Source organism: Dermacentor andersoni, chromosome 6, assembly GCF_023375885.2.
Source record: "Dermacentor andersoni chromosome 6, qqDerAnde1_hic_scaffold, whole genome shotgun sequence".
NCBI lineage: Eukaryota > Metazoa > Arthropoda > Arachnida > Ixodida > Ixodidae > Dermacentor > Dermacentor andersoni.
The window spans coordinates 19,738,207-19,749,838 of NC_092819.1; the positions used below are offsets into that span (position 1 = coordinate 19,738,207).

An 11,632-nucleotide genomic window follows, 5' to 3' on the forward strand; every position below is an offset into this window, starting at 1 on the left:
CAGTTTATTTTTTTGTATTTGCCTATTGTATGTCAATTGGAACAAGCTATGCAATGTTAGGTTGGTTTCTTTTTTTTTGCCTTTGTAAAACTGTGGTATGCTGCTCTTGGTAGCAGAAACTTCAAAATTCCTCAAGCAAAACAATTTTCCAGCCATGCTGCACAGATTTCATGTGTAAACACCTGTTATTTACATTTCATTGTGAGCAATCAGATGGTTGTTTTGAAGATCCTTGAAAAAAACATATAGACAAAGAAAATGTCGGCAGTATTATATTTGCTAAAATTTCAGTGTTTGACGTGAGGTAGGTACAGCAGCGCTGACAAGTGAAATGTGACAAAGCAGCACTCAACTGCTTTCTGCGTGGCTGCAAATAACAGTAGGCTGCAGTGATAATGGCCTGTAAGACTAATGCTGTGAACATGAATGTTTAGTTTGTGAAAAGAAAAAGGCAGAAGTGTAGGGAACCACGCCAGCACATGTAGATTAGGGCATTGATCTTATTTTCTATCACATGTAGAACTAATTTCAATTTCAATGTAAGAAATTAAGGAAAAAATTAGGGATGTGCGAAAATAAAATTTTCAATTTTGAAGCCAATTCAGATGATGAAAAGCAAGTGTGAGTCGAATTGAATTTTTTTTTTCAAATAAGAATAGTTTTGGTTTTCCAGAAAAGAATTCTTTTTTCGCTAACCGGAGGTACAAAAAAAAATGTGGGTTTATTGCACAGCAGGTAATGTACAGGAAGATTCTGCTTTGTGATCAACAAAGTTCTCTAGTGCAGCACTTTTGCTTGGCAGTATCATAACTGCAGTTATTTAATGTTTTCGTGAAGGAAGGGGGATAGCTGCTTGACATGTTCAGGCAGAAGCGACACCCTCGACCTGGTATTGGCAGTTATCCCTTCACGAGTCGAGCCGACAGTAGGCACCATGCTTACACCACCACTGACACGGATCTTCTTTCTGGCCCAAAATTTCGTCATGTGCATATATCTCAACCTGTGCTTGTGACAGTAAAAATTGCTGCCACAAGCAAGTGAAAATTGCGGGTGGTTGATGAGCCTTTGAAAGTCTTTCCACAGTGCTGATGTGGAAAGGAGCCTCTTCAGAAGCTTTCATTGTTGGGAACATGCCTTGGTTTCTGGTTGTTGAACTTTTTCTTGCGTCTTCTAAAGCCAGATTTCTAACCCAGTTTGCCGTTGAAATGCCTCATCCTTGTGGTACTCAACTACTTCTGACTGGGGGTCTGAAAACATTGCCCAGTTCACTACTTTTTCATATTTGTAGTTGGAAACCATGTTTTCCGACACTTGGTCAAATTAATAGTAAACGGATGTTTCCACCTGGCGGCTGGTGTTGTCCAGATACATGAGGAGGCAGCACAGTTTGGGTACTTACAGGGGAGGGGCCCTGATCTGCCCCTCGGGCTTGGTGAAATAACATATTCTGTGGGTAGCATACGCTGCTGTGAACGTCTCAGCCAAGTTTTGCTGCTGTACGCGGTGCATGGAGCTCGCAAGTGAATCGCAAGGTCACCTTTCTCTCAAACGCTATCTTTTCAACAGAAAACCCTGTCCTCACTCTCTTCTAGGGGCATTGTTTTGTCATTCCCTTAGACGGCTGCTATTGGCCGATAGCTGACATCAAGCTGCAGTCAGCTACATGGCGTAGATACCACGGCTGCAGTGGAGTGCCGCCACGAGTCCCCTGGCTCAGCGCACTGCAGCTCGCTGAGGACAACCGCGTTTGGCCTATGTTTAGCACGTCGTAGGCACCAAAGGGGGAAGTCGTGGTGTCTTATGTTAACATTCAAAATGAAATTTGAACCGTGCGCCATGGTGACATTTAGAAGGTGGTGCGTTGTGGGCACACCCCACTGCGCCATAGCCTTCACAGTGCAAGACATTGAAGAAGGAATGGGAGCATAGCGGAGGCCATGTTTGATTGCCAATAACTCCGCTTCTACTGAACCTATTGAACTGCTTTTTGCTGCAAAGTATTTCTGAGATAGCCCATTTTCACTTCAAATTCCTTTCTCCACTTCGATAAAAAGTGGTTGAGGGCCCCTTTAAACTGATATGTCAGAGGGGCCCCGTGACACCCCTTCTTAATTTTGATATGCTTCACTGCGTGGCAAATGTGCTTCACCACAACAGTCTGTATGTTTCGCTGCATAATTCAGCTGTACTACGATGAAGCCGCATTTAAGCTTTTACAACAGCAATGTTTACCGAGTTCCAATATTTTCAATAGGAAAAGTGTCCTTCAAATCGAATATTCGAGGTTTTGAATATTCTCACACCATTAGAAAAAATTGATATGAACATGTTTGTGTTGCCTTAGCATTGCAACAGTGGTGAATGCCTACACCACCATCAGAATTTTTTTTTTCTGTGGTGGTGACCCTTTTTCTCTAACCTTAAAATTTTAACAGTGTGTGAGGTTGCCACTGGTATGAAAAAATGTTTATGGTTCTGCACGACTCACTGGCACAAAACTTACTGTCATGTGCCACTTTACACATTGCAAGAAAGGATGCTCAACGGTGATACAACTGCAGCAACTTCTGCAAATTAGTGCGCAATAAATGTTGCTGTAACTCTTGAGTTTAACAACACTGTGGGTTAACTCCATGTTTTTGTAACTCTTGTTTAGCATCTTGTGAACATAACCTATGCGAAAGATTAAGTAATCGTTATGGTTGTATTTGTAGCCGAGAAGAGTTCTACCGACGCTTTAGACACCGACTCGCCTAGAGAGGTCGTCCACGAGGAGACAGCAGTGCCTGATGACAACGAGGAAGAACAAGAAAGTGCTGGTGACACTCCGCAAGAAGGCTGGTTGAGCCCACCACAGATGCAACTTCCAGACGAAAAGGTCAACGACAAAAGCAGCAGCACTTCTTCTCCTGAGCACAATTCTTCTGAGACGGACGATAGGCAGCATGACGACACCTCTTCATCGAGGAGAGATCGGGAGAAGAGCTCAAGGCGCGAGTCAGTAAAGTCATCATCAGAAAAAACAAGTGTAAGCAAAAAGCGACACGACAGAAGGAGCCGCAGCTCTTCCCATCGAAGGAAAAGTCGTAGTCGTTCCCGAGACAAAAAGGATAAGCGGCGGTCCCGACATTACCGCAGCAGCAGCAGCTCTAGCCACAGCCGTAGCAGTAGCCGGAGACGAACCAAACGACGGAGCCGATCAAGGGAAAGAAAAGACAGGCACAGGCGTCGGAGAAGTAGCAGCACAAGCCACTCCAGAAGCCGAAGTCGAAGCCATGGCCGACGAAGGAGTCGCTCAAGGAGTGCAAAGCGTTCGAGCCGTAGAAAAGATAGGAGTCGGAGCCGAAGTCGGAGGCGCAGACACAGCTCTGAAAGCGCAGGGTCGGGTAAGAGGTCCAGTCGCAAAAACAGAGACCGATGAGACGTGACGTGTTACAGGTGCAGTATGCCTTTTCCTTACTTCTCATTTGAGTGCCTTTGTTCCTCAAAAACAATTTTTTCATTAGTTGCATTCAGTTCATTGAATGGCTTTCTTATTTTGCTGCAAAAATGAGGCCACAAAGTATTATTGAACACAGACTAAAGAGCAATATATATATATATATATATTTTATAATATTTGTTTATTGAAAAAGGCTCGTGTAAATACTTCACTGTTGCTATGAACTGCGGACAGTCATGGACAGAAAGTTGTCTGTGTAAGACAGGGAAAATATGTCTGTTGTAAGTTATTCTGAGCTACCAGACATTTCACGAAAACAAAAACTAGAAAACCCATCACCTAACACTTTAGATAAATGTTTTCAGTGCTTGTTCAATGGATAAATGAACAGTTGACAAAGCTCTGCTAAAGGTACCGCTTGCTAAAAGTAATAGCAATATGTAAAGGAAATGTGCTAAATCGGAGAAAAGAAACGAGCTTTTTTTTTTTTCTGTGTAGTTGTAACAGCGCAAATCAAAACTTTTGCCTGCAATTCCTTTTAATTACATATTTTCAGTCCTTTAGTGAAATGTTGTCATGGAAAAGCCCTAGGATAGGTTGGCATATTTAGATTGATCTTATAGTGTTGAGGGATGCCGAAAGCAGACATTTACTTAGACTAGACTGGTATATTATACCTTCTCAAGACAGCCTCTCGGTACAAAGAGCTTAGCATTAGCTTGAAGGATTGCAACTGTGTACCGAATTTGCTTTCTAAGCTTTTCTGGCTTGCAAACTCCAGCAGCAGACATAAAAACATGGCATTCTCTTTGCACGCAACTGCTAAATGTGAGCGAGCGCCACGCACAGTTGCCAGCACCAAGAGCAGAACCATCAAACAAACAAGAATGGATAGCCTAGACGGGAACAAGAACAATATGTACAAACAGTACAGCAAATGAGAAGAATTAGGGGATCCGAGGGGCTCATTTTTTTGTTAGTCACAACATAGGGGAAGTTGTGTGTCACGAATAGGGGAACTATATTGTTATATTTATTTTAAATGGATAAATAACCAGGTAAAGGGAAATGAAAGTGGATGAAAAAATAACTTGCTGCAGGTCGAACTGAACCTACATACCACATATTACGTGTGTGGTGCTTTACCAATTATCAAGCTACCATGCACCATCTCTGGCCACTGTCTTGGGTATTTGTGTACAAAGTTAGCCCTGGGAGTGTTAGCCAGTGCTGACAAGATTGTTTGACAGCCATAGCCAGTCAACGCCCAAGGAAATGCGAGGACTGAAAGACGAATAAATGGATATGGATGATGCACTCAATATGTTGTTGGCAACTGAATTACATTTCATGGCTTGTACAATGTTAAAGAAGTACAGTCGCTGAGCAACAATTTGGACACCGATAATTCGGACAGCTCCACAGTACCCTCACTGGCCCCATCGCATGTTGCGTGATAATTCGGACTCTGTATGCATGGCCATATGCTAATTTGGCTACCAAGTCGAGCAGAAATGACAATATTTTCGTTCAGATAGCTTGCCAGCATGGTTGTCGGCCATGTCACTGGCAACCAAGTTTACAGTGACAACCGGTGATCAAGTCTGAAAGATTTCTGCTACTTTTATTTCACCTGTTGTGGTAGCTCACTGGCTACGATATTCTACTGGTGAGTGCAGTGCCCTGGGCTTGGCTCTCGGCCATGGCCATTTTTGAGCTCAGCATTTTGAAGCAAATGAGCACACCAGCAAATTTGCTCCTGCTTTCTTCATGCATTGTGTATCCTTTCCCATAGTGGCAGCAGTTGCAGAGTCCAAGTAAACTAAGTAAGTGTTGATGTTTTAGAATGATATATAAAAGAGGGCCTAGTTTTCCTTGAAAGTTCCATATTTTGGAACTGTGTATCAAAACATCAACACAATGTGCACTTTTTTTTATATTTGCGTTTTCAAAACATGCCAATACGTCAGCTATGTACAATGAACAAACTCCTACCAGCACCTAATTTGCCGCAGTAGCTCAGTGGCAATAAAACTCAATAGTAGCTCAGCAGAACAGAGCCTGCGACGTATTGCTTTAGAAGGGCGTCGCGGGTTCTATTCCTGGCTGCAATGACCGCATTTCAGTGGGGGCGAAATGTAAACACACTTGCGTACATAAATTTAGGTGCGGATTAAAAAATGCCAGGTGGTCAAAATTAATATGTTGTCCTCCACTACAGCACCCCTCATAACCCTCTGTGCAGTTTCTGGATGTTAAGCCCCACAATTTGTTTATATTGCCACCATGCCAAAAGGTACTAATTTTCTGGGCCTAGTGGTTCAAAAAGTTTACAGGTGGTTCCCAGCACTCTGGTAGTTCTCTCTCCAGCCCTGGAGCTTGAGGGGTATGCTTTGTGTTCCATTTACAGGTGCAGAGATGATGTGCACCTCTTCCTGTGGAAAGTCCTCATACACACTCAAGGGCTCAGCGTTGCGAGCACGCTGGTCAAGTATGATTTCCTCTTGTGAATAGTAGGGGCATTGTGTACAGAAGCTGCAGTGTGCGGTACTGCAGCCACATAAAAAAAAATCCTACTGGTGAATGCTCAGTGAGGAACTCTGTCCACCAACCAACCTCCCGTCCTTCCTCCCTGCACTGTGTTGTCAAATGTGTAAATAGAACGAGGCTTTGAAAAGCCTCGCCCATCAATCAATCTATCACTCAGCCAAGTTTACCTTGCACAAGCACTTCTCCTCATTCACTCAGTCCTGCTCTTCGCGCCCAATAAAACTGCATTTGCCACATTTGGTTTCTTGTAAATTGTGTTCTGCTGCAAATAAACTTTGCCAATGTTGTTTACTGTGCTTGAGCAGTTGTCCTTTAAATTTGTGCCGCAAACATCACTAGTCTCAACAAAATCAGCTTTGTGGTGTGGATTGATATAACTTGTAAGTCAAGGCTTGCACAACTCAAAACCAACGGAGGGCCGAAATTTATTTTATGGGAGCCACATGGTTTGCCTCTATAGAGGGAGGTGTAGCATCTTTTGCTTGCTTGCAGAAAGGCAGTCTGGTGTCATTTGCTGTCCTTGGCATGACATTTTAATGTCACGTTGGTCCTTGAACATTGGAGGCGGCTTTTGTTCAAAGTCAAACAAAACTTATCGCAGACATAGGTGCTTCCTAAAAAAATTCCAGTTCAAGGCATTGTTAGCTATGTTTCTGTGTTTTATCAAGGTTCCTATTGGAGGGGCTATTCTCCATGCAGGCCAATGAGCTCTGGCTGTACTGTATCATTCGCATTATTCTAGTGTTCTGGTATCAATGAGGAAAGAGTTGTAAAACAGGTGGTCATTGTTTCTTACCTTTGAATGACATGAAATACTGTTTGAATCTTGCTAAAAAGTTCTTCACACATTTTGAAGATTTCCACATGTGCACGAGCATTTCCCTTATTAACGAAAGCATCTGTGGCTAGAAATTATTTAAAAAGACTCCATTTCAGTTTTTGATGCATATAGAAAACATTTCGGCTTTGACCATTAGAATGGACTATTCACCATTTCAATGGTAGTGGCTGTGTCTGCATGCTGATACCAGTTCGGCTAGTGGCAATTTGCAGTAGACTTTCTTTAATTCTACTCCAGTTAATTCTACTTTTCATTTAGTTCGATCCTGACCAAAGGTCCCACGCAGTGCCTATGTATTTCTATGGTCCAAAAATTTAGTTATCTCAATCCGAAAATTGGCCACATATGTTGACGAGATTGGCAGATAGTTCCTCTAGCTTCCTGCTTTACACTTGCCGCTACGAATACAAAATTCTAGCAATCTATTTTGTTATTAAATAAACAAATGTACTCCTAACAATGTATTTTGTGTTTGCCATGGGGCTATGCCATCGCGCTGCGTACTGCAACATATTGATTTAAACTTCTTAGTACAGATTCACAGTATACCAACAGTGCGAGACACAGGACGAGAAAGTAGACAATATATAATTACCGCGCATGCACTGCGTTGCATGAACCAGGCCAGCAGTAAGATTGAAGTTCGCAGAACAAATTCCACTTCATGTTCAGTAAGTGCTCGCAGATCATTTGCAGCTTCCTTCTGGGTCAGACGTGAGCTTTCGAGTTGGTGGAAGAATATGACTAGAAGCAGGCACTGCTTGTGTGCAATTATGAGCGACATAAACTCGTAATTTCTGCAGAAGCGGATGCTAAGCACGGGTAGTGCAAGGTTCCGACTGCACTGGCACGACGACTTTGCTGCGGCCGAATTCTAAATAGTACATATGCGAATAAAGGTAGCTATATGGGTTTCTTGATAGGTCATCTTGTGATTTGTAGTAGTGTAGGCAGAATTACACAGACAAGTTACATGGGACAACAAACGGCGCTGAATTACCACCTGCTAACAGTCGCAGCCTCTAAAGATCTGCTCAAAACCCATATGTTGTGCAGCCTTGTTAATGGATGCTGGGGCAGTGTTCTCAAACTCACTTTCAGGAATAGTCATTCTTGCTACATTTCATGTAATCGGCACCGAACGCGTTGACATCTATGAGCGACAGCATTTCTGGCACTGTGCCAAGACGACAATGTGCTTGGCACGCTAAGAAAAGCGCTGTCACAAGAAATCTTGAGAAATTTACCGTATCCCCAAATGTGGTCATCTTATAATACCTCCTGCTTATTAGTGAAAGTCGCAAAGCAACAAGTTGGCCCAATTTTGTTTTACGGGGACGACGTGCATTCAACCTTAAAACATCATAATTTGATGTCTGTTTCTTTGAAACGCTGGAACACTTGTGGGATTTCAGCTGTCTTGCAAATTGTTCCGTAATTTATACTGCGTAACTTAAACAGCCCAACCCGGATAATTAATCAACTTAGGCACTGACCTCTAAGACGCCGGTTCACACGCTTATAGTGTACAAAACAACGTGATGAATGTCCAATCTTCTCCCGGTATATACTATCTATGTGTAACATAGGTTTTATTGCTGCGGCAATGGCTGGTTTGCACCCTTCGCTGGACAACTTGCAGGCAAGAAGAGATCCTGAAGATCATGCTAGTTATATTTTACAAATTACTTGTTTTTGTGCGGTTACATGATGCATTCCATTAATGACCACCAACTAGCCCGCTTATCCCTGTTAAAAAGTTATGAACTCAGTTTGCTTCCAAAGAAGAGTAGCAAGCAGTGCCGACTAGATGGAACCTTGAGCATCACATGGATACTTGTCACTTCGAAGGGTTTCACCACATTAAAGAAGCATGTGGCAGGTTGGCCTAATTTTTTCTTGGGCACCAAGGAGCGATTCTGAACATGCACGTTTTATAGCAAATAGTTTTGTTTGGCTAAGTATCTTGCAGAGGGAAAGGGCAGCGTGCGTGTTCAGAGGAGGAGAGAGTGCTTGCTGATTGCCCACGCCAGTGCCTGTCACAACTGACGTCACTCAAGGAAAATCGGGCACCAGGAGAGGGAAGAAGTGACAGAGGAGGAGGGCTGCAGAGCATGTGCGTTGTCGAATGCCAACTAGCACATGCTCTTATGCGAGAGCTATATGGCATCCAAAGGCTTAGATGCTGTGGTCAGTAATGGTGCTGTGTCACCTGGGCTGACAATTGCTAGTTTTGTTTGATGCCATAGTTGTGTGTTCTTTGTTGAGAGAGAGAGTAAACGTTTATTGTAGTAGAAGTTGTTTGGTTATGGTGGGTGGAGCCCCTCCTCCAGGGCCTCTCTGGTTACAGCGGCTTGCCGGGCTTGGTCAATTCCACTTCTGCGAGTCGCGCCTCCCACAACCAGCTATGGAGAGTGTCTAGCAGCGGCGAGGTGGCAGCCGCCGGACATAACGTGTACTGAAATGTTGTGTTCCAATGTCTGTGTTCCTTCGCACCACGGGCATTTGTTGCTGTATTTGTCTGGGTACATTTTGTGTAGCCTGTATAAATGTGGGAAAGTGTTGGTTGAGATTTGCCATTTGTTCCTATGCTAGGTTAGGCCATTCTCTCAGACAATAATATTCAATGGTATCAATTTTTTTATGCATAGCACTTGTAGGATAGCTCCCCAGGCTTTGTTATTTTAACACGACAGTGTTAAGGAGCTCGTGTCGCAGAAAAGCCGGTGTCGGCGGCGTTGGCCGTGAGCGAAAAAATCCCGGAAAGCAATTCATAGATAAAAGCAACTTGCAAGATGGGCTGGGTCGGAATCGAACCAGGGTCTCCGGAGTGTGAGACGGAGACGCTACCACTCAGCCATGAGTTCGATTGTTCAAAGTGGGACAAAAACGCCTCTAGTGAATGCGGTGTTGCCTTACAAACATGCCGTAGAAAGTTATACTGCTGTGTATATAGGTAATTATGAGCAGGTAAATTACAGAAGTCCAGTTAAACGCGCAGCTAAGTACGTTTCCGCTACATGTCTTCTGCGCTTCCGCACACGCAGAGCCATCTTGCGGCAAGCACAGAAGACCCCCTCCTCGCAATGTACAGCGCTGCCCCGACAGGTGGCGCACCATGCGTGCATTGGGGCTGTGCGGGGACCGGTGCGAGGCACGTCGCGGCCCGGCTGTCCGTGCTGATCACAACGTTTGGCTCGCGTAGATGGTTTTCCCCTCTGAGACACCGAGTTCTTTGGTTTGTTTCGCTTGCTCAGGCGCACGTTTCGTTGCCGAGCTGAACGCTGCGTTGCTCTACGCTCATTGCGTGATTGGTGGGTGCGAAGTCCGATGCGGGGCGCCTCGCAAGTGATCGCTGCGTCGTAGCGCATTGTCTTACACCCCTTGGCGGGTCGACGGGAGCGCTGTCGCATTCCACTCTTGAAGGTGAAGCTTAAGCGTCCTCCAATTTTTGTCTTCCGTCCGGCTAGTTTCCACATCTTTCAGAACCACTTCTGTGCATTTTCTCATTCTCTCTAGATGGTGTGTCATGCATTGTACTCCAGATGGAGTTTAGCATTCTACTACAGGTACACCATGCGCTCCGAGGGTATGCGTTAGTCTGGTTCTAACGGCCCTTAACAAACTCAAACAACACAGGAGCAGCCAAACAAGCAATACACAATTGAAGTACTTGCAAAACGAAAAAGTTATGACACTTGATCACAAGCTTTCTGTGGCCGAATGCTTCACATTATTAAGTTCCCACATTGTGTGGAATCTGCATAGTAAGTTATTATGCTTGTGTGAGAATTAAGCATGTGAAACCCATAAATAGAGCAGCAAGCAGTACTGATAACATAACAATTTGAAGATCAGACAGATGTTTGCCACTTTAAGGAGTATTGCCATGTTTATTAAAAGAAGTAGCAGGCAACGACTCTTGTGGCAGCGCCTATATGCATGCTTATGCCGCATTATGTCCATGCCAAAACATCGGTCATCATCTGTGAAAGGGAATTTGGATATGGGGAACTATCACAAAGCACTCCTGCAATGAAGTGTGCTTCGAATAATGGTATAGTGGATCAATGCTGTATGCTGTGCTTTTTCTTTCTAGAGCTTTATTCTTTTTGGAGTGAAAAATTGGCTTAACGCTTCCAGATGCCACTTCAGTATTCAAAATTATTTAGACCTAAGTGGACAACTTTAAGGAGTATTGCCATGTTTATTAAGAGAAGTAGCAGGCAACGACTTTTGTGGCGGCGTCTGTATGCATACTTATGCCACATGATGTCCATGACAAAACATAAGCCATCATCTGTGAAGGGGAATTTGCATACAGGGAACCATCGCAAAGCACTCCTGCAATGAAGTGTGCTTAGAATAATAGTACAGTGGATCAATGCTGTATGCACCTATGCAATGTAGTTCTGTGCTTTCTTTTTCTAGAGCTTTGTTCTTTTTGGAGTGAAAAATTTGCTTAACCCTTCCAGATGCCACCCCAGTAATTAGTCAAAATTATGTAGGCCTAAGTGAACAAAGATGTCGGTATTTGAACATACATTGGCAGGAGTTACCATGTAAACATACACAATTTTGTATACAGGACCACAATGGTCGCAGATTATTCGTTGAGAGCACAGATCATATTCTTGCTCCATGTTTTAGAGTGTGGGTGCAGTTGTGATAATTTGTATGCTTGTTAGTACTGTAAAACCAAGGAACATTTCACGTTGCTAATTGCTTATGGCAGTGTTGTCTAATAGAGAAGTGTTGAAACAGCTTACTTGTCTCCAGTCTTGTGCAGTCCACCA

General features: G+C 43.7%; 1 protein-coding gene across 4 annotated transcripts in view; it reads left to right on the top strand.

The window, feature by feature from the left end:
- The window catches only part of LOC126521324 (uncharacterized), a 41,343-nt gene extending 35,052 nt beyond the window's left edge, over nucleotides 1–6,291 (top strand). For all 4 annotated transcript variants that reach the window (XM_050169995.3, XM_050169993.3, XM_055065910.2 and 1 more), the window contains exons 11-12: nucleotides 2,718–3,441; nucleotides 5,856–6,291. In XM_050169995.3, the coding sequence (XP_050025952.1) occupies nucleotides 2,718–3,424 (707 nt within the window). In that variant the 3' untranslated portion in view covers nucleotides 3,425–3,441; nucleotides 5,856–6,291. The remainder of the gene's footprint in view (nucleotides 1–2,717; nucleotides 3,442–5,855) is intronic.
- Nucleotides 6,292–11,632: the final 5,341 nt, after the last annotated feature.